Below are 25,187 nucleotides of genomic sequence, written 5' to 3'. Positions count from 1 at the left end.
ATCTCCATTTGGGTATTGGTTAGACTACTGTAGCCTACTCCCAACTGTCACGTTGTACAGCGCCATATTTTCCTAACGGAAACAGCCAATATTGAAGGCTATCAAATGCTTCTCAAAGACGCCCTCTGGTGATCAAATTAGCACTAACTAGCATTAATGGTAACAATGTCTGACAATTAAATAACGTGCTATAGAATTATGCGGCAGCCCGCAAGGTGTGCTGCAGTACAACACAACTTTTACAGGAAGAACCACTGTACCAACATAACATTTTAACCATGTTTTGAGGCTATACAGTGTGTGTTTACATTTACTTTATTTACAAACATTGGAGTAAAACAAGCTTATATTTGGGGTTCTGATGGGGTACGACAGTTGAACAAAGCTCATGAGGCATTTATAAATTATAATCTTCAAATCAATTGGCCAAAAATGTCCAAAAATGTATGTAGCTACTGTAGATTGCCTCTTTAAATAGAACCACGATGAAACCTGTACGAAACGTTATGCTGAAGTACTGAAATTCCCACAGAATAATGTTTTTCATTCATTTTCTTGGAACAATTTGAGAATATGACTTTAAATAAAACCATGAGACGAAATCTGAAGGAAACGTTGTGCTGAATTACTGAAATTCACACAAAATAACTCTGTTTCTTAATGTTCTTGGAACAATTTGAGAGCATTACTTTAAAGCAGAGGTGTCAAACTCATTCCACCGAGGGACGAGTGTGTGTGTGGATTTTTGTTTTTTCCTTTCAATTAAGACCTAGACAACCAGGGGAGGGGAGTTCCTTACTAATTAGTGACCTTAATTAATCAATCGAGTACAAGGGTGGAGCGAAAACCCGCAGACAGTCGGCCCTTCCTGGAATGAGCTTGAAGCCTGCGTTTCTACTCACGAAAGTAACAACTCAGTGTGGTCAAACTTAGCTGCGGTGGCTACTGCTAGCTAGCATGAGGACAAAAATGACAGTTTTAAACAAGCCTGATGGTAGGGTCGGTATCTCCTGGCAACATTACAGGCAGCTCCGACTTCTCCTGCACCCCCGACAGACTTGCTTCTGGATCAAAAGAAAAGTGGAAAATCTGCCTGCTCTAATTGCTTAGTACCTCGCCTTTGTTTTTCGTCCTCCTATTTGTTTGGTCAACTTTTCATCCTGTTCTCTTTGAAGTAGGCTACCAGCGTTTTACAACCCTGGCTTAGTACTAGCGCGCTACAGTAGTTGACTGACTGTGCTGTTGTGATCATTTCCATCTGCTGGAGCCTTCTTCCGATCACTGTCTTATTGTTCACTCTTCCCCTCGTCTTCTGTACCCAACACCGCCTCTGGATTATTGCCTCTGGAATCTATCGACTTTGGATTTACCTCACTATATCGCTATTGGATTAGCTGACTCTCCCTCGGCCGTTGAAACATTCTCTCCCTCGGAAGTGCCTCTTCTTGGCCCTTCTTTGGTAGCTAACTTAGCCGTCAATCGGTAAGTCTCTGCTCTCTCTACTTTATATCTGCTGGCATCTTTTTGTGTTCTCTGGTTCCTGCCCCTGTAGACTAGTTGGTGTTGTTCTCTGGCTTACTACTTAGCTATGTCAACCCTGGTGGTTGGCTAGCTAGGCTACTTAGCTGGCTAGGCTATCTAGCAGGCTAAAATAACAAACTTTAGCTGGCTTGCTTGTTGGCTAAGATAACTGCATATACTGGTAACATTATTTGATAACTGGTTAGATGGCATTTTTTTCTCAAACTTTGGTTTACTTTAATGTAGCTGTAAGCTAGGTGTTGATAGCAACTGGTTGATTTATGCAATCAAGTAACGTTAGCAGGCTGGTAATGCTACAATTAGCAGGTTAGTAGGGTTAACATTAGCAGGATAGTTGGCTAGCAACCTTTGTTTAATTTGAAGTTATTTCTGTTGGAGTTTACATTATAGGGAATAGGCTGGCTTACCGTGTCCTCCGCAAAAACATTTTCCAGCATGACTTCGACATTCCTTCGGAATTCTGATCGGTTTTAAGTTCCTTTTGGGAAACGTTCTGTTAAAGGAATACACGCTATGTGCTAGCTGGGCTTTTTTCTCTCTTCTCTGTCCCCCTCACCTGATAGTTCTGCACCACTTTCCTCAGCCTCTTCCCCAGCATGTTACTGGACATCTCGTCGTCCCAGACCTCCCCCAGAGCTCTGTGAGGGCCAAAAAATTCTGCGTCCCCGACTGTTCCACTAAGCTCCCCCCGACGACGGCCCCCAAACAGGGTCTCCATGGCCCGCCTGAAGGGGCGCGGCAAGAGCCAGGCGAAGAATCCCGATGACTCTCGCTCTCTCTTGGGATGTTTGGGGTGTGTCTCCTTAGCTGTGACTTCCTGTGTGTGGTTTGGAGAGGAGAGGACTGGGATTGGACGGTGGGCGTTGCCAGGGATGACGCCGGGGAGCTTCTGGGGGTCGAGGTACATGGGCTTGGCCCCACCTCTCAGCACCTGGGGAAGAAGAAGAAAATTACATGAAATAGAAGAATGAATAGAGTCTACTGTATGATACAGTGTGAGGATTCATGAGCCTATGGCTATGAGTATGTCTGATGGGTTCAAAAGTAGTGCACTAAATTGGGAATAGGCCATTTCGGACATGCCCATGTTCTGCTGATGATGCTCCGAGACCACTATAGACAGACAAACAGACCTTGATAATGGAGTGTGCCCGGGGCTGGGCGCGGGTCCGTGCCCGCACCCCGAAGATAGCATCGGTGACAGGTACGCTGTTCTCGGCGCAGAGGGCATAGAGCATTGCCATGGAGATGCAGAAGAGGCCCATACAGAGCGCCCCGCGACGGGCCCGACGACGTAGACGCCACAGCAAGCTGACGCGGTCCATCGCTGCCCCGGGGTACTGGAGAGGCGGTTGGGTGGATTTAGAGGGGGGAGGAAGAGGTGGAGAGGATGCAGGGGGTTCGATGGAGAGAGGGGGAGCGGAGAGAGGTAAGAGAGAAAGGGGTGCCGAAGGAGGGGTAGAGAGGAGGGGTGAGAATGTGAGGAATTGAGGGTCGGAAAGAGAATGGCAAAGAGGTAGGGAGAGAGGAGAGAAGGGGGAGAGGGTGGGGGGTTAGAGTGAAAAGTGGGGATGGGAGTCAGAAGGAGAAGGAAAGAACACCGTGATGAGTTGACAGTATGAGCCTTCCGATAACAAATTGCTTACTTTCAACATCCCATGGCAACGCGAACAAGACAATACTGTATCACAGGAGGATAACATCAAAAGACCAGACAAGCAGAAACACAACTACAGTATGCTGTATATACATGGACAAAATGCATATTTTGATGACTCACCCCTTTTCACCTACAGTATGCTGTATAGTCACACAGTATGGGAAAACACATTTTGAACTCTCCGTTTTCATCTACAGTACACGAGTGGGCCTGCCCTTTCTACACAGTGCTACATTAACATAACAAACACAGACATGTTTTTTGTTAAATGCTGTGAGTCAGGTTGATACAGAAATGAGGGATGAGAGAGGAAAGAAGGGTCAGACTAGAAAGGAGGCTAACAGCGATGAGGTGCAGCGATGAAAGAAGTAGAGCCTCGTCACTAAGACTGCCTATAGCCAATCGGGCCAAGCGAAGGATGGACACTGGAGAGGGAGGGAGTGGAGGTAGTAGAGGCTGATCTACAGAGAGATGTGGGTTGAAGGAAGAAGGGAGAGAGATGGAATGGCTCATGAGGAAGAGAGAAAGAGCTTGATTCAGACAGACCTATGAAAAAAATCTAAACAGGAATGAGATGTAATGAGGGGGGGAGAGAGTAGGGCCAGACAGAAACAAAGGGAGAATAGAGTCAGATAGATGGGGGGAGGGGTAGCTGGTGAGTTGACCTTTAAACAAGTGAAGAGGCTGGACTGGACCCAGAGAAGTAGCCTTTCACTCTCTTAAAGACGGGACAGAGGGGGAGAGAAAGGCTGCATTCTGATTCTCTCCCCTTCTCCCTGTAGTGTGCAGCTGCCCACTTTAGAAGCATTGGATTGATTTAAGTGTGAGCAAGAAGGAGTTTCCACCATAGACAGCATCTACATCAGCCCACTCTTTTGAAATGAAACGACTGCAGGGTTAGGGAACGAGTGCACACTCTGAAGAGAGCTGTAGAGAATGATTGAACACTTACAGTGCATTTGGACTGTTTTCAGACCCCTTGACTTTTTCCACATTTTGTTACTTTACAGCATTATTCTAAAATGGATTAAATAAATAAAAAATCTCATCCATCTACACACAATGCCCCATAATGACAAATCGAAAACAGGTTTTTAGAAATGTTTGCAAGTTTATTACAAATATGAAACAGAAATACCTGACCCTTTGCTAAGAGAAGCAAAATTTAACTCAGGTGCCCCCTGTTTCCATTTTCCATTCTTGAGATGCTTCTACAACTTGACTGCAGTCCACCTGTGGTAAATTAAATTCATTGGACATGACTTGGAAAGGCACACACCTATATAAGGTCCCACAATTGACAGTGCATGTCAGAGCAAAATCCAAGCCATGAGGTCCAAGGAATTCTCCGTAGAGCTCTGAGAAAGGATTGTGTCGAGTCACAGATCTCAGGAAGGGTACCAAAACATTTCTGCAGCATTGAAGGTCCCCAAGAACACAGTGCCTCCATCATTATTATATGGAAGAAGTTTGGAACCACCAAATGTCACACCCTGATCTGTTTCACCTGTCTTTGTGATTGTGTCCACCCCCCTCCAGGTGTTGCCCATCTTCCCCATTATCCCCTGTGCATTTATACCTGTGATCTCTGTTAGTCTGTTGCCAGTTCGCTTTGTTTCGTCAAGTCTACCAGCGTTTTTCCCTCTGCTCCTGTCTCTCGATTGTTCCTGTTTCCTAGTTTTCCCGTTGTTGACCATTCTGCCTGCCCTGAACATTAGCCTGAAACGTGATAGTACGAACTGGCCATGACTGACCCAGCAGACTCAGACCAGCTGTGCAACGCGTACCTTATCACGCTGATGTCTGGGAGGGTGCTCGCCTGGGCTACAGCTGTATGGGAGCAACAGCCGGCCATATGCGTTGTCTGGAGGAGTTCGTGGGAGAGGTCAAGAAGGTGTTTGATGCCACATTTTCCGAGGGAGAGGCTGCCCGGAGGCTACTCCAGCTCTGGCAGGAATCCCGCAGTGTGGCAGACTATGCGGTGGATTTCCGCACGTTGGTAGCTGAGAGTGCCTGGAACCAGGAATCAAGGACGAGTCTCCAGCCCGGGAATTACTGATGGATCTCGATTCCATCATCGCCTTGACCATCAGGAATGATGGGCGACTACGGGAACGACGGAGGGAGAGAAGATTCAATTTCGCTTGCCCGTCCAAGGATTCCACCTCGCCTCCGAGGCATCACAGAAATCCCTGATGGCCCCGTTGCCGAGAGAACCCGAGGCTAACCGCGGTTCCTCGAGAGTCGCCGAAGACGGCCGAGTCACTGTTTCCCGAGCCTATGGAACTAGGCAGAGCTAGGTTGCCTCCAGCGGAACGCCTATACAGGCTCAACACTAAGAGTTGCCTGTATTGCGGGACTCATGGTCATTTTGTGTCCTCTTGTCCGTTAAAAGACCAGGCTCACTAGTAGGAGTGAGTACTCTGGTGGGCCATATGGAGAACTTTTCTGCTTCTCTTACTCGCACTCCATTTCATGCCATTCTGTTGTGGGGAAACCAGTCAAAATCTCTACAGGTCCTCATCGACTCTTGGGCAGATGACAGCTTTTTGGACTCTACCCTGGCTTCCAAGCTGGGCATCCCCACTCAGCTCCTCTCCAATACCATGGACGTTAGAGCGCTGGATGGGTGCTCTAAAGGCCGGGTTACCCACAACACCACTCCCATCAACCTACGTGTGTCAGGGAACCACAGCGAGGCTATCCAGTTCCTGCTCATTAAGTCTTCTCAGATTCCTGTGGTATTGGGATTCCCCTGGCATTCTGCCATGGCCATTGCCTGAAGTCAGCACAACCTGCCCCGGGACATCTTCCTGGGGGCTCAGAATTTGCCCCCAGACCTCTCCACAATTCCCACAGAATACCAGGACCTCCAGGAGGTGTTCAACAAGGCCTAGGCCATTTCACTTCCGCCGCACCGACCATATGACTGAGGGATTGACCTTCTCCCTAGCACTACTCCGCCCCAGGGACGACTGTACTCTCTGTTGGGACCAGAGACCAAAGCGATGGAGACCTACATTGGGGAGTTTCTAGGAGCAGGATTTGTGGTTACTACATGATTCCATATGTGTTATTTCATAGTTTTGATGTCTTCACTATTATTCTACAATGTAGAAAATAGTAAAAATAAAGAAAAACCTTTGAATGAGTAGGTAGGTGTGTCCAAACTTTTGACTGGTACTGTGTATACAGTATATATACAGTTGAAGTCGGAAGTTACATACACTTAGGTTGGAGTCATTAAAACTTGTTTTTTAACCACTCCACAAATTTCTTGTTAACAAACTATAGTTTTGGTAAGTCGATTAGGACATCTACTTTGTGCATGACACAAGTAATTTTTCCATCAATTGTTTACAGACAGATAATTTCCCTTATAACTCACTGCATCACAATTCCAGTGGGTCAAAAGTTTACATACACTAAGTAAACTGTGCCTTTAAACAAATCAATCCCAGAAAAAAAGGCAAAGGACCTTGTGAAGATGCTGGAGGAAACAGGTACAAAAGTATCTATATCCACAGTAAAATGAGTCCTATATCAACATAACCTGAAAGGCTGATCAGCAAGGAAGAAGCCACTGCTCCAAAACTTCCATAAAAAAGCCAGACTACAGTTTGCAACTGCACATGGGGACAAAGATCATACTTTTGGTGAAATGTCCTCTGGTCTGATCAAACAAAAATAGAACTGTTTGGCCATAATGACCATCGTTATGTTTGGAGGAAAAAGGGCATGCTTGCAAGCTGAATAACACCATCCCAACCGTGAAGCACGGGGGTGGCAGCATCATGTTGTGGGGGTGCTTTGCTGCAGGAGGGCCTGGTGCACTTCACAAAATAGATGGCATCATGAGGTAGGAAAATGATGTGGATATATTGAAGCAACATCTCAAGACATCAGTCAGGAAGTTCAAGCTCGGTCACAAATGGGTCTTCCAAATGGACAATGACCCAAAGCATACTTCCAAAGTTGTGGTAAAATGGCTTAAGGACAACAAAGTCAAGGTATTGGAGTGGCCATCACAAAGCCCTGACCTCAATCCTATTGAAAATTTGTGGGCAGAACTGAAAAAGCGTGTGCAAGCAAGGAGGCCTACAAACCTGACTCAGTTACACCAGCTCTGTCAGGAGGAATGGGCCAAAATTCACCCAGCTTATTGTGGGAAGCTTGTGGAATGCTACGTGAAATGTTTGACCCAAGTTAAACAATTTAAAGTCAATGCTACCAAATACTAATTGAGTGTATGTAAACTTCTGACCCACTGGGAATGTGATGAAAGAAATAAAAGCTGAAATAATCTCTACTATTATTATTATGACATTTCACATTCTTAAAATAAAGTGGTGATCCTAACTGACCTAAAACAGGGAATTTTTACTAAGATTAAATGGCAGGAATTGGGAAACACTGAGTTTAAATGTATTTGGCTAAGGTGTACGTAAACTTCTGACTTCAACTGTATATAATGTTTTACTATTTCTCTATTTTATATTTTTATTTGAACTATTTTGATTATTTTTGTATAATGAAAAGAGCTTTACAAATCTAATTTATTATATTTTTCAAATTAGCTTTTTTGAATAGTGCTGCTGAACATTGTCTTAAAGAGACGATGTTGCAGTAGCCCTGTTTAAACTCCCAGAGGCTGTTTCTTGGCCTCATCTAATGTAAATCTGATCTTTCATCAGAGAGAGCGAGAGGGAGAAGGAAACAGTGAGGGAGAAAGAACGAGAGAGACAGGGAGAGAGAGAGAGAGCTGAGGAGACGAACTGGTTGTTGTTAATCGGTCAAAACTGGACTAGACTTCCGAGAGAAGATCCCACACACGATCAGAATAGCATTAGATTATAGACAAGCACACACACACTCACACATTGAATGGCACCAGAGGAGAGGCTGGTTGGACAGCAATTCTGAGAATCTGGATTAGTATGGACACAAGCGTCTCAGAGAAAAGCATTGGCAAAACAGCAGCCCTGCATAAATCAATCTGAGTTAGAGTATATATATGAGAGAGAGACAGGGAGAGACTAATTAAAGAGTTAATGAAATGGGAGCAGGTGGAGATTGATGGTGAGCCTTTAACATTGTGTGTTTGTACCATCATGGAACTTCCTGCTTGCTTGTTATCTTACACAGACACATTGGCCGAGCTAAAGCTACATGGAACTGTAGGGAACCTTTGAAATCAATATGTTCATGTTACATTATTTATCTGCTGTAGTGAACAGGCACCCTTGCCCAGAGCAGAGCCACAGGCTTAGTAGGCCTGCATCCCAAATGGCACCATATGGGCCCAGCTCAAAAGTAGTGCACTAAATATGGAATAGAGTGTAATTTGGGATGCAACCCCAGTAGCTAATAGTGGTCCCTCTCTCAGCCATCCTCACATTCACAATGTACAATGTACATCCAGTGTATAGGCCTACTCCAGCCAACCCACTGACCTGGTAACACAGCCACAGGCTTAATGGCTATAGCTGTGTAATGGCTTCCTATTCCCTACAGTGCACTACTTTAAAAATGGCACAATGAATCGAAATGGGACAAAGAAGACAAAGGTTTAGCCAACAATGCTTCAGACTGACCAATAAGAAAAATCTAAACAGAAACGAGATGTAGTGATGGAGAGAGAAAGTAGAGCAGGACCAGACAGAGAGAAAGAGAGAATACAGTCAGAGAGATGGGGGAGGGGTCACTGTGAGTTGGCCTTTCACACTAGAACCGCCTGGGCTTTCAGCCAATAAGTACCCGCTAGAGAATGTTGAGAACTTTGCCAGGCGTTCCTTTAGCATATGCATCAGATACCCGCAAGGTACAGCAAACATAAGCACCAGCGCTTGATAAATAGTGCATAAACTATCATAAAGGATTATTTGGATGAAGAAGTATTTGTGGAAAATTTATACATTAAAAAAAATAACAACAATAGTTGTTTGTTTAGATAGAGTCAATGATGTTTTGTATAATTCTAAAAAGTCCTAGAATAAATGTAGGCCTATATCCTATTTTCGTTTCCCTTACAATAAAAACATTACAGTGTAATCCATTTGACCAACTTTATTTGTAGATTCGATTAGCAATAGGGTTATAGTAATTAATCAAGTCCATTCACAGCTTATTTAGTCAAAGTAGAAACTAAAAACATAATAATAATATAATCAGCCAGGTCACAGGGGAAATGATTTGCCGTACTCCTAAACAGAAGCACCAGTGCATGGACAATTGTAAAGGATGAATTGCATAAAGAAATAGTAGTGTAAAAATATAAATGGCAAGATATAAAAACTGTCATTTGTCGATTGTATGGGATAATGTATTGTGCCCTTATACCAGTGCCTTTACGCAATAATCAATGTCGTCTTCTCTTTATGCTTGCGTCCACAGTCAGCACACAGCTTCGGGGCTGTGTGTGAGCAAGCCCTGCAAACAAATCAGTTGCACTGCACACAGTTTTCATAGGGCTTTTTTTCCTGTGCACCTGCCGCAGGTGTTGCGTAATTTCTCTGAAGTGTTTGCCTGATATGGTCTCTCGGAAAAGGTCCACCCCATACTCATCAGACCAAAATGACTCCACATCCACGCTCTTTCATCTGTTTGCAACGTCGATTTCAAGCTCAATATCTGATCCTCCATCCGACTCCCAACTCGTCTAAATTCTGCAGCATTTGGTTTGGCTTGTCATTGTGAACTACACACATTGTGTTGTACTCGGTGTCTGATTTGGCTCTCTGAGGGGAAATTATATACCATTCCTAGCCTTTCATTGTAAAATAATTAGACCGCCCACAACGCCCACAATTCTTCATTATTACACTATTGTTCTAAATGTATTTATTTATAGGGGACAATGCACATTAATCAACATCAATTTACAATAATGCAACATCCATGTCAAGGTGCCGGGGTTAGCCAAAAGCTCATTTGCACCAATAGCCCCTGGGCAGGTAACGGCAATTACACAGCCGCAATGCAAATACTCACCAAAACAACACAAAAACATTACATCCAATAATATATCATTCTAACAACATCTTTTTAAAAAAGATCATCAACTGTTGTCTTACCTATGAGGAACCACAGATGACTCATGTACAGGTTTGGATGGATTTGAGCCATGTTTTCAATTTACATTTAAAAGTACAATAATCAGTGCAGTCTCTCAAGTCTATGTGCATTGCATTCCAGTATATTGTAGCTCTAACGGAGAAGGCCGATTGACCGAATTTACTGTGTCGAAAAGGAGGTGCTGTGTCGAAAAGGAGGTATCCTGGAGGTGCTTTCCGTGAGCATGCTATGCCGGCATAGGGGTGGAGGTGCAAGACCATGCAAGATCCTAAAGACAAAATCTTGCATCTACATACTGCTAAAAGCTATCCAGATGAAATCAATTATTTTTTGGGAATGATGTGACAATGGTGGTAACTGTTTGGTTTGTTTGTAGAGTGATTCAATGGGATTCAGAGTAGTAGCTCCTGTTTGTGACCAGCACGTGAGGCAATATCTCAGATGTAAGAAGATCATAACATGCATATATTGATCATAACATGCATCCCAGAGGAAGTTGAGGTCTTATCAACCAAAAGTCGGATGGCCTAAACTTGACAGTGTTAACCACCTTCTTCACTCGTTTCTTCAATGTCAAGTTGGAGTCCAAAATGACGCCGAGATACCTGAAGTTAGACACAACTTTCAGATTCTCCCAATTAACAAGAACAGCTGGTTGAGAAGAATCAATGGATTTCTTAGAGAAGCACATACAAACAGTCTTGTCGATATTTAAATGCAGGCAAGAATCAGTCATCCATTTAGAAACGTGTACCATACTGTAGCTTCAGTTAACAACTTGTTGCCTATTTTTTGAGTGTACATACAGGACTGTATCGTCTGCATACATCTACATGTAAAATCAAATTGCATTGGTCACATACACATGGTTAGCAGATGTAATTGCGAGTGTAGCGAAATGCTTGTGCTTCTAGTTCCGACAGTGCAGCAATATCTAACAGGTAATATCTAACAATTCCACAACAGATACCTAATAGACACAAATCTAAGTAAAGGAATGGAATAAGAATATATAAATATAAATATATGGATGAGCAATAACAGAGCGGCATAGGCTAAGATGCAATAAATGGTATAGAATACAGTATATACTGTACATATGAGGTGAGTAATGCAAGATATGCCAACATTATTAAAGCGGCATTATTAAAGTGACTAGTGTTCCATTTATTAAAGTGGCCAATGATTTCAGGTCAAATCAAATCAAATTGTATTAGTCACATGCGCCGAATACAACAGGTGTAGGTAGACCTTACAGTGAAATGCTTATTTACGAGCCCCTAACCAACAATGCAGTTTAAAAATAAAATAAAATATGGATAAGAATAAGAAATAAAAGTAACAAGTAATTAAAGAGCAGCAGCAAAATAACAATAGCGAGACAATATACAGGGGGGTACCGGTACAGAGTCAATGTGCGGGGTCACCGGTTAGTTGAGGTAATATGCACATGTGGGTAGAGTTATTAAAGTGACTATGAATAGACGATAACAACAAAGAGTAGCAGCAGTGTAAAAGGGGGGTGGGGGGAAATGCAAATAGTCTGGGTAGCCATTTGATTAGGTATTCAGGAGTCTTATGGCTTGGGGGTAGAAGCTGTTTAGAAGCCTCTTGGACCTAGACTTGGCGCTCCGGTACCGCTTGCCGTGCGGTAGCAGAGAGAACAGTCTAGGACTAGGGTGGCTGGAGTCTTTGACAATTATTGGGGCCTTCCTCTGACACTGCCTGGAATAGAGGTCCTGGATGGCAGGGAGCTTGGCACCAAGGATGGACTGGGCCGTTCACACTACCCTCTGTAGTGCCTTGCGGTTGGAGGCCGAGCAGTTGCCATACTAGGCAGCAATGCAACCAGTCAGGACACTCTCGATGGTGCAGCTGTAGAACCTTTTGAGGATCTGAGGACCCATGTCATATCTTTTCAGTCTCCTGAGGGGGTATAGGTTTTGTCGTGCCCTCTTCACGACTGTCTTGGTGTGCTTGGACCATATTAGTTTGTTGGTGATGTGGACACTAAGGAACTTGAAGCTCTCAACCTGCTCCACTGCAGCCCTGTCAATGAGAATGGGGGCGTGCTCGTTCCTCTTTTTCCTGTAGTCCACAATCATATCCTTTGTCTTGATCACATTGAGGGAGAGGTTGTGGTCCTGGCACCACATGGCCAAGTCTCTGACCTCCTCCCTATAGGCTGTCTCGTCATTGTCGGTGATCAGGCCTACCACTGTTGTGTCATCGGCAAACTTAATGATGGTGTTGGAGTCGTGCCTGGCCATGCAGTCATGAGTGAACAGGGAGTACAGGAGGGGACTGAGCACGTACCCCTGATGGGCTCCCGTGATGAGGATCAGCGTGGCTGATGTGTTGTTACCTACCCTTACCACTTGGGGGCATCCCGTCAGGAAGTCCAGGATCCAGTTGCAGAGGGAGATGTTTAGTCCCAGGGTCCTTAGCTTAGTGATGAGCTTTGAGGGCACTATGGTGTTGAACGCTGAGCTGTAGTCAATGAATAGCATTCTCACATACAGTTGAAGTCGGAAGTTTACATTCACTTAGGTTGGTGTCATTAAAACTTGTTTTTCAACCACTCCACAAATTTCTTGTAAACAAACTATAGTTTTGGCATGTCGGTTTGGACATCTACTTTGTGCATGACACAAGTAATTATTTCAACAATTGTTTACAGACAGATTATTCCACATATAACTCACTGTATCACAATTCCAGTGGGTCAGAAGTTTACGTACACTAAGTTGACTGTGCCTTTAAACAGCTTGGAAAATTCTTGAAAATTATGTCATGGCTTTAGAAACGTCTGATAGGCTAATTGACATCATTGAGTCAATTGGAGGTGGACCTGTGGATGTATTTCAAGGCCTACCTTCAAACTCAGTCCCTCTTTGCTTGACATCATGGGAAAATCAAAAGAAATCAGCCAAGACCTCAGAAAAAAATTGTAGACCTCCACAAGTCTGGTTCATCCTTGGGAGCAATTTCCTAACGCCCGAAGGTACCACATTCAACTGTACAAACAATAATACGCAAGTACAAACATCATGGGACCACGCAGCCATCATACCGCTCAGGAAGGAGACGCTTTCTGTCTCCTAGAGATGAACGTATTTTGGTGTGAAAAGTGCAAATCAATCCCAGAACAACAGCAAAGGATCTTGTGAAGATGTTGGAGGAAACAGGTACAAAAGTATCTATATGCACAGTAAAACGAGTCCTGTATCGACATAACCTGAGAGGCCGCTCAGCAAGGAAGAAGCCACTGCTCCAAAATAGCCATAAAAAAGATAGACTACGGTTTGCAACTGCACATGGGGACAAAGATCGTACTTTCTGGAGAAATGTCCTCTGGTCTGATGAAACAAAAATAGAACTGTTTGGCCATATTTACCATCATTATGTTTGGAGGAAAATGGGGGATGCTTGCAAACCGAAGAACACCATCCCAACCGTGAAGCACGGTGATGGCAGCACCATGTTGTGGGGGTGCTTTGCTGCAGGAGGGAGTGGTGCACTTCACAAAATAGATGGCATCATGAGGTAGGAAAGATATTTTGATATATTGAAGCAACATCTCAAGACATCAGTCAGGCAGTTAAAGCTTGGTCGCAAATGGGTCTTCCAAATGGACAATGACCCCAAGCATACTTCCAAAATGGTGGCAAAATGGCTTAAGGACAACAAAGTCAAGGTTTTGGAGTGGCCATCACAAAGCCGTGACCTCAATCCTATTGAAAATGTGTGGGCAAAGCTGAAAAAGTGTGTGCGAGCAAGGAGGCCTACAAACCTGACTCAGTTACACCAGCTCTGTCAGGAGGAATGGGCCAAAATTCACCCAACTTATTGTGGGAAGCTTGTGGAAGGATAACCGAAACGATTGACCCAAGTTAAACAATTTAAAGGTAATGCTACCAAATACTAATTGAGTGTATGCAAACTTCTGACACACTGGGAATGTGATAAAAGTAACAAAAGCTGAATAAATCGTTCTCTCTATTATTATTCTGACATTTCACATTCTTAAAATAAAGTGGTGATCCTAACTGACCTAAAACAAGGATTAAATGTCAGGAATTGTGAAAAACTGAGTTGAAATGTTTTTGGCTAAGGTGTATGTAAACTTCCGACTTCAACTGTAGGTGTTCCTTTTGTCCAGGTGTGAAAGGGAAGTGTGGAGTGCAACAGGGATTGGATCATCTGTGGATCTGTTGGAGCGGTATGCAAATTGGAGTGGGTTTAGGGTTTTTGGGATAATGGTGTTGATGTGAGCCATGACCAGCCTTTCAAAGCATTTCACGGCTACAGACGCGAGTGCTACGGGTCGGTAGTCATTCAGGAAGGTTCCCTTAGTGTTCTTGGGCACAGGGACTATGGTGATCTCCTTGAAACATGTTGGTATTACAGACTTAGACAGGGAGAGGTTGAAGACACTTGCCAGTTGGTCAACGCATGCTAGGAGTACATGTCCTGATAATCTGTCTGGCCCTGCGGCCTTGTGAATGTTGACCTGTTTAAAGGTCTTACTCATATCGGCTGTGGAGAGCGTGATCACACAGTCATCCGGAAGAGCTGATGCTCTCATGCATGTTTCAGTGTCACTTGCCTCGAAGCGAGCATAGCAGTTATGTAGCCCGTCTGGTAGGCTTGTGTCACTGGGCAGCTTTCGGCTGTGCTTCCCTTTGTAGTCTGTAATAGTTTGCAAGCCCTGACACATCCGACGAGCGTCGGAGTCGGTGTAGTACGATTCGATCTTAGTCCTGTATTGATGCTTTGTCTGTTTGATGGTTCGTCGGAGGGCATAGAGGGATTTCTTATAAGCTTCCGGGTTAGAGTCCCGCTCCTTGAAGGCGGCAGCTCAACCGTTTAGCTCAGTGCGAACGCTGCCTGTAATCCATGGCTTCTGGTTGGGGTATGTACGTACAATCACTGTGGGAACGACATCATCGATGCACTTATTGATGAAGCTAGTGACTGATGTGATGTACTCCTCAATGCCATCTGAACAATCCCGGAACATATTCCAGTCTGTGCTAGCAAAACAGTCCTGTAGTTAAGCATCTGTTTCATCTGACCACTTTTTTATAGACCGAGTCACTGGTGATTCCTGCTTTATTTTTTGCTTGTAAGCAGGAATCAGGAGGATAGAATTATGGTCAGATTTGCCAAATGGAGGGCGGGGGAGAGCTTTGTACGTGTCTCTGTGTGTGGAGTAAAAGTGTTCAAGTTTTTTCCCCCTCTGGTTGCACATTTAACATGCTGATAGAAATGAGGTAAAACAGATTTAAATTTCCCTGGATTAATGTCCCCGGGCACTAGGAGCGCCGCCTCTGGACGAGCGTTTTCCTTTTTGCTTATGGCGGTATACAGCTCATTGAGTGCGGTTGTAGTGCCAGCATTGGTCTTTGGTGGTATGTAGACAGCTACAAAAAATACAGATAAACTCTTTAGGCAGATACTGTGGTCTACAGTTTATCATGAGATAGTCTACCCCAGGCGAGCAAAACCTTTTGACTTCCTTAGATATCGTGCACCAGATGTTTTTTTACAAATATACATATATCCCCGCCCCATGTCTTACCAGAGGCTGCTGTTCTATCCTGTCGATAGAGTGTATAACCCGCCAACTGTATGTTATTAATGTCGTCGTTCAGCCACGACTTGGTGAAACGTAAGATATTACAGTTTTTAATGTCCCGTTGGTGGGATATACGTGCTTTCAGTTCGTCCCAATTATTTTCCAGCAATTGAACGTTGGCTAACAGTACGGATGGCAAAGACAGATTAGCGCCTCGTCGCCTGATCCTCACAAGGCACGCCGATCACTTTCCACTAAATCTCAGTTTCTTTCTGCAGCGAATGATGGGGATGAGGTCCTGTTCGGGTGTTTGGAGTATATCCTTCCCGTCCGACTCATTAAATATTATTTTTTGTCCAATTCGAGATGAGTAATCGCTGTTCTGATGGCCAGAAGCTATTTTCGGTCATAAGAGAAGGTAGCAGCAACATTATGTACTAAATAAGTTACAAACAATGCGAAAAGCAAACAAAATAGCACGGTTGGTTAAGAGTCAATAAAACGGCAGCCATCCTCGCCATCTACATCCTACGGCGCATAGAGTAAAGTCGATAGAGGAAGCGGCCTGGTTGGCTGGCCATGGAGGGAGGAATATGTGGCTGGCTACTTTGCTAGCTGGGAACTGACTGATTTTCATGACACCCACTTGGATATTACTGTCACGATCGTCGTTAGGTGAAAGAGAGGACCAAGGCGCAGCGTGATATAAATACATCTTCTTTTTAATAGAAGAAGAAACGAACACTAATACAAACTAGACAAAACAACAAACGACCGTGAAGCTATCAAACAAAAGTGCAGACACAAGCAACTAACGTCAAGACATAGACAATTACCCACAACCTACCTAATGCCTATGGCTGCCTAAAATATGGCTCCCAATCAGAGACAACGATAGACAGCTGTCTCTAATTGAGAACCAATCCAGGCAACCATAGACTTACATAAACACCTACACTGAACACAACCCCATGAACTCTACAAAACCCCCTAGACAATACAAACACCCAAATGTTTGGACATTTGTGGCCTGCTGGAGGTCATTTTGCAGGGCTCTGGCAGTGCTCCTCCTTGCACAAAGGCGGAGGTAGCGGTCCTGCTGCTGGGTTGTTGCCCTCCTACGGCCTCCTCCACGTCTCCTGATGTACTGGCCTGTCTCCTGGTAGCGCCTCCATGCTCTGGACACTACGCTGACAGACACAGCAAACCTTCTTGCCACAGCTCGCATTGATGTGCCATACTGGATGAGCTGCACTACCTGAGCCACTTGTGTGGGTTGTAGACTCCGTCTCATGCTACCACTAGAGTGAAAGCACCGCCAGCATTCAAAAGTGACCAAAACATCAGCCAGGAAGCATAGGAACTGAGAAGTGGTCTGTGGTCACCACCTGCAGAACCACTCCTTTATTGGGGGTGTCTTGCTAATTGCCTATAATTTCCACCTTTTGTCTATTCCATTTGCACAACAGCATGTGAAATTTATTGTCAATCAGTGTTGCTTCCTAAGTGGACAGTTTGATTTCACAGAAGTGTGATTGACTTGGAGTTACATTGTGTTGATTAAGTGTTCCCTTTATTTTTTTGAGCAGTGTATTTAGCTTTCGCCTCTACGGAGATTCATTGACGTTGGAATATTTTGGCATTCGTGTTTGTGGGGTGCGTTCCCTGCTGTAGTCTTTGTGGTCGCACTGCGCCTGAGTATCATATTTTACTACCTGTGGATGCAGTTGTGCGGTGCGGCTTCGGGAGCGTGGAACACAACCCATGGGCCGAAGTCTTGACCAACAGAAGCATTTTATTTGGCTATTTGCGGTTGTTAAAGCCAATGAAGGATGTAACTGATTGACTATTGAGTGAACCGTCAATATCTGAGTTTAAACAATTTAAAACTGTTGTTGTAAATCATTTTGTTAATAATTGGGAGCCCTCTTGTGTAGGGTAAGTTAAGTGGCAGGTAGTTAACCGGGAGTTTGACTCTATTTGGGGAACCCTGCGATCCGCCTTAGAGATGAGCATAGGACAGTGTTATTTTGTTCTGTGTTTATTTTGTTGTGCTATTTTGAGGGTTTTATGTCAGGGGGTAGTGGGAAGTTGTTTTCCTTCATTAACCATTTGATTGTTACATATTCTACTTCAACAGTATTTTGCCTAACTTTTCAGTACATGCTTTTTCCTTTGTCATAAGATATGATCGGTGGTCTTATACAGGGTTTTCATGTCTATTCCAGTTTTTATTTAGTAATCTCAACTTTTAATGAGTGACAATTCAGATATTGGGGTGGGGGTTGGGGGGTCAGCTATTAGGTTTACAAGCTGGAACGTCAAGGCAATGAATGGCCCGGTTAAACGGGCTAGAGTATTTGCTCATCTTAAGAATGTAAAAACTGATATTGCATTCTTAGAAGAAACACATCTGTGTGCAGCAGATCATGGTAGACTCCGTAAAGCTTGGGTAGGGCAAATATTCCATTCAAAATCCAATGCTAAGGCAAGGGGAACAGCAATACTTATTCATAAGAAAGTACAATTTACCACTGCTGACATCATCTCGGATCCACAGGGGCATTTTGTTTTGGTATCTGGTTCTCTCTTTCACACTTCTGTTTTGCTTGTAAATGTTTATGCTCCCAATTGGGATGATGTTGATTTAATTAACAAACGTATTTTTTTGCTGCCTAATCTCAACTCACACTACTACATTTTTGGAGGGGACTTGAATTGTGTGATCAACCCAGTCTTGGACCGCTCAAACCCTAGATCATTATCTCCTTCAAAAATGTCCAGCACTTTGTCTGCATTTATGAGCCAGGCAGAATGTGTAGATCCATGGAGATTCCTTTTTCCCAGTAACAAAGAATTCTCTTTCTTTTCACATGTACATCACTCCTATTCTAGAATATACTATAAGGGCACAAGGTGAGACCCAGATGCAGACACGGGAGGCAGATGGTTTGAGTCTTGATATTTATTAAACAATACAAAAGGGGTAGGCAAGAGAATGGTTGTGGACAGGCAAAAGTTCAAAACCAGTTCAGGGTCCAAGAGATACAGAGTGGCAGGCAGGCTCGAGTTCAGGACAGGCAGAATGGTCAGGCAGGCAGGTACAGAGTCCAAAAATAAGTAAAGTGTCAAAAACCGGGAGGACTAGCAAAAGAGAATAGAAGCAGTAGTAAAAACTCTGGTTGACTTGAAAAACATACAAGACAAACTGGCACAGAGAGACAGGAAACACAGGGATAATAAGCGACACCTGGAGGGGGTGGAGACAATCACAAAACAGGTGAAACAGATCAGGGTGTGACATAGACAACTTTTTAATAGATAAAGCCCGTCTCCCCTGTATTAAGAAAGTGGAATACTTGTTATTAGTGACCATGCTCCTCTGTTGCTCAACCTCTCATTCTCATTGAACTATACAAATCGCCCCCATGGAGACTTAACTCATCGTTACTTTCAAGCAATTCATTCTGCACCATTCTATCGAATGCAATTGATGTCTTTATTGAGACAAATAAAACAGAATCAATCTCTCCATCTACACTTTGGTAAACACTAAATTTGTTCTTAGAGGCGAAATAATCTCCTCTTCCTCTCCTCTCAATAAACAATGGAATATTAAACAACAGCTGATCGACGCAATTCTGAAATTAGACCAAAAATATTCTGCCTCTCCATCACCAGAACTTTACAAAGAAAGGCTGAGTCTCCAAACTCAGTACAATGTACTATCCACAGATAAGGCTGAGCAGCAGCTACTCCGCTCACACGGTTTTGTTTACGAACATGGAGAAAAGGCTGGTCGACTTCGAGCTCATCAACTCAAGTGCAAATCTGCCTCACAGCTGATCATTCAAATTCACAACACCTCAGGTGCTGTCACGCCCTGGCCTTAGTATTCTTTGTTTTCTTTATTATTTTAGTTAGGTCAGGGTGTGACATGGGAAGTTTGTGTGTTTTGTCTAGTTTAGGGTGTGTGTATTGTTTAGGGGGTGTTGTATAGTGTATGGGGTTGTGTTCAGGAGAGAGTTCTAGGAAAGTCTATGGTTGCCTGGTTTGGTTCTCAATCAGAGACAGATGTCATTAATTGTCTCTGATTGGGAGCCATATTTAAGGCAGCCATAGGCTTTAGGTGATTGTGGGAGAAGGTCTATGTTGAACGTAAGTAGCTTGTGTGTGCACTTTCGTTTGTAGCTTCACGGTTGTTTGTTGTTTTGTATAGTTTGTATAAGTGTTTCGTTTCGTGTTCATCTTCGTCGTAAAATAAAAGAAGATGTATTCATATCACGCTGCGCCTTGGTCCATTCATTCACCTCAAGACGACCGTGACAGGTGCCTTAACAGTTAGCCCTACTGAAATCAAAAATACCTTCAAAAACATTTATTCAGACTTTTACACGTCAGAATCACCTGAAGACAATTCAGTTCTGAATGATTTTCTTTACAATTTGGAAACTCCTACCATTAGTACAGAAAAGTGAGAAGAAATGGATCAACCTTTGCAGTTAGAGGAGTTTATTAATTACTTAAATCATACAATGTGATTTTCTGGATTTTTGTTTTAGATTCCGTCTCTCACAGTTGAAGTGTACCTATGATAAAAATGACAGACCTCTACATGCTTTGTAAGTAGGAAAACCTTCAAAATCGTCAGTGTATCAAATACTTGTTCTCCCCACTGTATATTAAATTACAGCAATGCAAAGTGGGTAATCCCCTGGCCCAGATGGCTACCCAATTGAATTCTACAAAAGTCTTCTACCAAACTGGCTCCCCTCCCTTGTTAAAACACAGCAAAGATGCATCTGAGTGTGGCTCATACAGACCGATCTCACTTTTAAATGCAGATGTAAAGATTTTAGCAAATGCTTGCCTCTCGAATAGAAACCATTATGACAGACATCATATCGACGGATCAAACAGGGCTAATTAAGTTTCGCCACTCCTTTTCTAACATTCGATGTCTGCTTAATGTCATACACTCTCCTGCACCTTCGGACGTTCCTGAAGTGTTTATGTCTTTAGATGCAGAGAAGGCATTTGACAGGGTAGAATAGGAAAATGTATTCTCTGTACTGGGAAAATGTGGCTTTGGTGAAAACTTCATTTCCTGGGTCTTACTGTTGTACTCATCACCCAAGGCATCAGTACTTTGTTCACAGTATTTCCCATTATCAAGGGCCACACCCCAGAAACTGACTACTGTCAAACAGAAGCCAACTCCTGTTTCTCCTCCTCTTTGTCAGCCTTAGTCACCCCCAATCTCCCTCTTTCAGTGTCGCGCTACACATCCAATCCAATTGTTGTCAATACTTTTGAAATTTGGACTCAATTCCGTCAACATTTTAAATTCTGTGATTTCTCTATTCAAGGTCCTATATGTAATAATCACCTCTTCCTTCCAGGAAAACTGGATTCAGCTTTCAGGTTGTGGTAGAGGAATGGCCTTACTAAGTTTAATGACCTTTATATTCTATCCTTTCCAATTCTATCACCCAGATCGGGTCTGGATGCCCTTTTGCAAACACCTTTTCAACTAAAGGGACTCATATCCCGTATTTTTGAGATAATCATGTCCCTTGATAACCCATCCCTCAATAAAATCCGATCTGAGTGGGAAAGGAAACTTTGTGGAGAGATCACTGAGGAAGTCTGGAATGGTGCCTTACTTAGGGTAAATGGAAGCTCCTCTTGTGCCCCGCTCAGCCTTATACAGTTTAAGGTACTTCACCGTATCCATTTAAGCAAGGCCAGATTATCCAAATTCTACCCAAATATTGATGTGACAGGTGTAAAGGCAGATTATTGGTCCACTATATTAAAAACACCTTCTGAAGCATTTGATATAAAGTTGCAGCCTAGTGCAGAAATTGCTATTTTTGGACTACCAAACAACAATCGTTCTCTGACCAATAGACAGCTGGATGCAATTACTTTTGCCGCCCAGTTGGCCCGCAGAAGGATTTTGTTGGATTGGAAATCTATCAATCCTAACCTTAGCCTCTCTTTGGCTCAAAGATCTGATGCTGTTCCTCAAATTAGAAAAAAATAAGTATAACAAATTTTATTCCACCTGGGACCCGATGATATCCTATCCTCCAAACACTTCCTCCAGATTAGTGCTCTTGGCCCCACCCCCACCCCTTGAGATTACTGCTATAGGCCTATAGGATCACCTAATCACCTGAAATTGTTAGGCTATTACATGTTTGCTTGTATTGAAGTAGCATTGTTGTATACTTTTGTTTGGTTTTCTGATATGTAACTCAATGACTTTGCCTTTCTTTGTAAGTGTGTTTGGTGGCATTCTGGGAGAGGTTGAAGGGGGACAAAAAGGGGGAAAATGTACAATGTCTTTACATGTAATCTTTCATTCATTGTGACTATTCAGGAATATTCAGGATATTTCAAATTCAATCACTGGAAAACACAGGTTGGAAAGCAAATGGATCCTGCTGAAAAGAGAAGACTAGTCTCTCTTCCAAATAGACTTACTGAGCGAACAGCATTGTTTTTCAAAGTAAAACAAGAGAGCTTTTGACTCAAGCGCACCGGCCATCGCTGGTGAGTGAGCTGTACATGATTGAGTTGAGTCAGTGAAACAAAAGCTTTTTTAGGACTATAATTTCCTCCTCATATTGTAGAATATGTGTGTCTCCAAACATCTAGGCCTGGGCTATTGATAGATTCAAGACAAGGTCATTTTCATTGATCTCAGATTCTCAGTTTGTCAGTGTCAAAGTATAGCCTGTCATCTCGATAATTTGTGAGGTATTAAAAAAGATTCTGCTAAAGTCTCCTCCAGTCATCTAAAATTATGTAGAATTGTATGAAATGCGTTTATGAAGGCCAATTTTTTCCCGGACCCTAGGCCACTAAAAATGTCCACGTGTGTAACTTCTGCAAGGGCCTCTCTCTACTCTACTACTCCATGCCAGTACTCAAAATAGATGATAATGCATGTAATGCTTTATTATAAAAGTGTTTTTTTCTTTCATGCGTTCAGGTACCTCAGAGCCATCCAGGTCACCCCCCTCTCGGGCTCACTTTTTGTTCTGGCACCTCCCAATTTACAAATTAAGCACTGGGAGCACCTCATGATTCACAGTATCAAAGGCATTTTTAAGTTCCAAAAAGACTGTGCTGACTTCACCACCTATGTCCAGTTTAGATGTAATGCACTCCAGAAAATAGCAATTTGCTGTTTTGGTAGAATGGTTAGTTCTGAATCCAAATTGCATTTGATGTATGGAGTTGCCCTGACTGAGGTGATCAGTCAGATGATCAACCACCCATCTTTCAGCTACTTTTGATAGCACTGGAAGAATGCTTACAGGTCAGTAATTTTCCACCAGTGTTGGGTCACCAGATTTTAAACAGGTATCACTGCAGCAGACTTCCAAGCATTGGGGAAGAACCCATATTTCATTGACAGATTAACTAGATGTACAATAGGGGCAGTACAATAGGGGCAATCAGAGAATATTTGTGTCTCTTCAGGAATACAGTGTCCAGACCAAATACAGTTGAAGTCGGAAGTTTACATACACTTAGGTTGGAGTCATTAAAACTAATTTTTCAACCACTCCACAAATTTCTTGTTAACAAACTATAGTTTTGGCAAGTCGCTTAGGTCATCTGCTTTGTGCATGACACAAGTAATTTTCCAACAATTGTCTACAATTCCAGTGGGTCAGAAGTTTACATACACTAAGTTGACTGTGCCTTTAAACAGCTTGGAAAATTCCCGAAAATTATGTCATGCTTTAGAAGCTTCTGATAGGCTAATTTACATCATTTGAGTCAATTGGAGGTGTACCTGTGGATGTATTTCAAGGCCTACCTTCAAACTCAGTGCCTCTTTGCTTGAAATCATGGGAAAATCTAAAGAAAAGACCTTAGAAGACCTTAGAAAAAAATTGTAGACCACCACAAGTCTGGTTCATCCTTGGGAGCAAATTCCAAATGCCTGAAGGTTCCACGTTCATCTGTACAAACAATAGTACGCAAGTATAAACACCATGGGACCACGCAGCCATCATACCGCTCCTAGAGATGAACGTACTTTGGTGCGAAAAGTGCAAATCAATGCCAGAACAACAGCAAAGGACCTTGTGGAAATCCTGGAGTGCTGGAGGAAACAGGTACAAAAGTATCTATATCCACAGTAAAACGAGTCCTGTATCGATATAACCTGAGAGGCCGCTCAGCAAGGAAGAAGCCACTGCTCCAAAACAGCCATAAAAAAGACAGACTACACAGTTTGCAACTGCACATGGGGACAAAGATCACACTTTTTGGAGAAATGGCATCTGGTCTGATGAAACAAAAATAGAACTGTTTGGCCATAATTACCATCTTTATGTTTGGAGGAAAAAGGGGGAGGCTTGCTAGCCGAAGAACACCATCCCAACCGTGAAGCACGGGGGTGGCAGCATCATGTTGTGGGGGTGCTTTGCTGCAGGAAGGAGATGCACTTCACAAAATAGATGGCATCATGAGGTAGGAAAATTATGTGGATATATTGAAGCAACATCTCAAGACATCAGTCAGGATGTTAAAGCTTGGTTGCAAATGGGTCTTTCAAATGGACAATGACCCCAAGCATACTTCCAAAGTTGTGGCAAAATGGCTTAAGGACAACAAAGTCAAGGTATTGGAGTGGCCATCACAAAGCTCTGACCTCAATCCCATAGAAAATGTGTGGGAAGAACTGAAAAAGCGTGTTTGAGCAAGGAGGCCTACAAACCTGACTCAGCTACACCAGCTCTGTCAGAAGGAATGTGGCAAAATTCACCCAAGTTATTGTGGGAAGCTTGTGGAAGGCTACCCAAAACGTTTGACCAAAGTTAATCAATTTAAAGGCAATGCTACCAAATACTAATTGAGTGTATGTAAACTTCTGACCCACTGGGAATGTGATGAAAAAAATAAAAGCTGAAATAAATCATTCTCTCTACTATTATTCTGACATTTCACATTCTTAAAATAAAGTGGTGATCCTAACTGACCTAAAACAGGGATTAAATGTCAGGAATTGTGAAAAACTGAGTTTAAATGTATTTGGCCGAGGTGTATTGTAAACCTCCGACTTCAACTGTACATATTTTGTTCTAGAGATCCTGAGGAAGCTAATAATACTGACCACTGCTGACGCTGAGGTTTCAGGGTTTCTGAATTTTGGTTAATTATCATCCATGGGAGTGAGAACTGTGGTCTTGGTTGGAAATCTTTGAGAGAGTTCCCTGACAGAGTCCAAAAATTGTTTCGTTAACAGAAACAGTGAACATACACTGCGAACATACAAGTCAGAGGTGTTTAGGAATTTAGACA

At 43.1% G+C, this 25,187-nt stretch overlaps 1 protein-coding gene across 1 annotated transcript in view; it reads right to left on the bottom strand.

Annotated features, from left to right (window-relative positions):
- The window catches only part of st6gal1 (ST6 beta-galactosamide alpha-2,6-sialyltranferase 1), a 100,643-nt gene extending 97,758 nt beyond the window's left edge, over positions 1–2,885 (bottom strand). The window contains exons 1-2 of the mRNA XM_039006195.1: positions 2,676–2,885; positions 2,099–2,473 (exon numbers count right to left, since the gene is read on the bottom strand). Coding sequence (XP_038862123.1) covers positions 2,099–2,473; positions 2,676–2,867 — 567 coding nt within the window. The 5' untranslated portion in view covers positions 2,868–2,885. The remainder of the gene's footprint in view (positions 1–2,098; positions 2,474–2,675) is intronic.
- Positions 2,886–25,187: the final 22,302 nt, after the last annotated feature.

The sequence above is a fragment of the Salvelinus namaycush genome, chromosome 12, assembly GCF_016432855.1.
Source record: "Salvelinus namaycush isolate Seneca chromosome 12, SaNama_1.0, whole genome shotgun sequence".
In the NCBI taxonomy this organism is placed as follows: Eukaryota; Metazoa; Chordata; class Actinopteri; order Salmoniformes; family Salmonidae; genus Salvelinus; species Salvelinus namaycush.
This window is presented reverse-complemented; position numbering and strand designations above follow the sequence as displayed.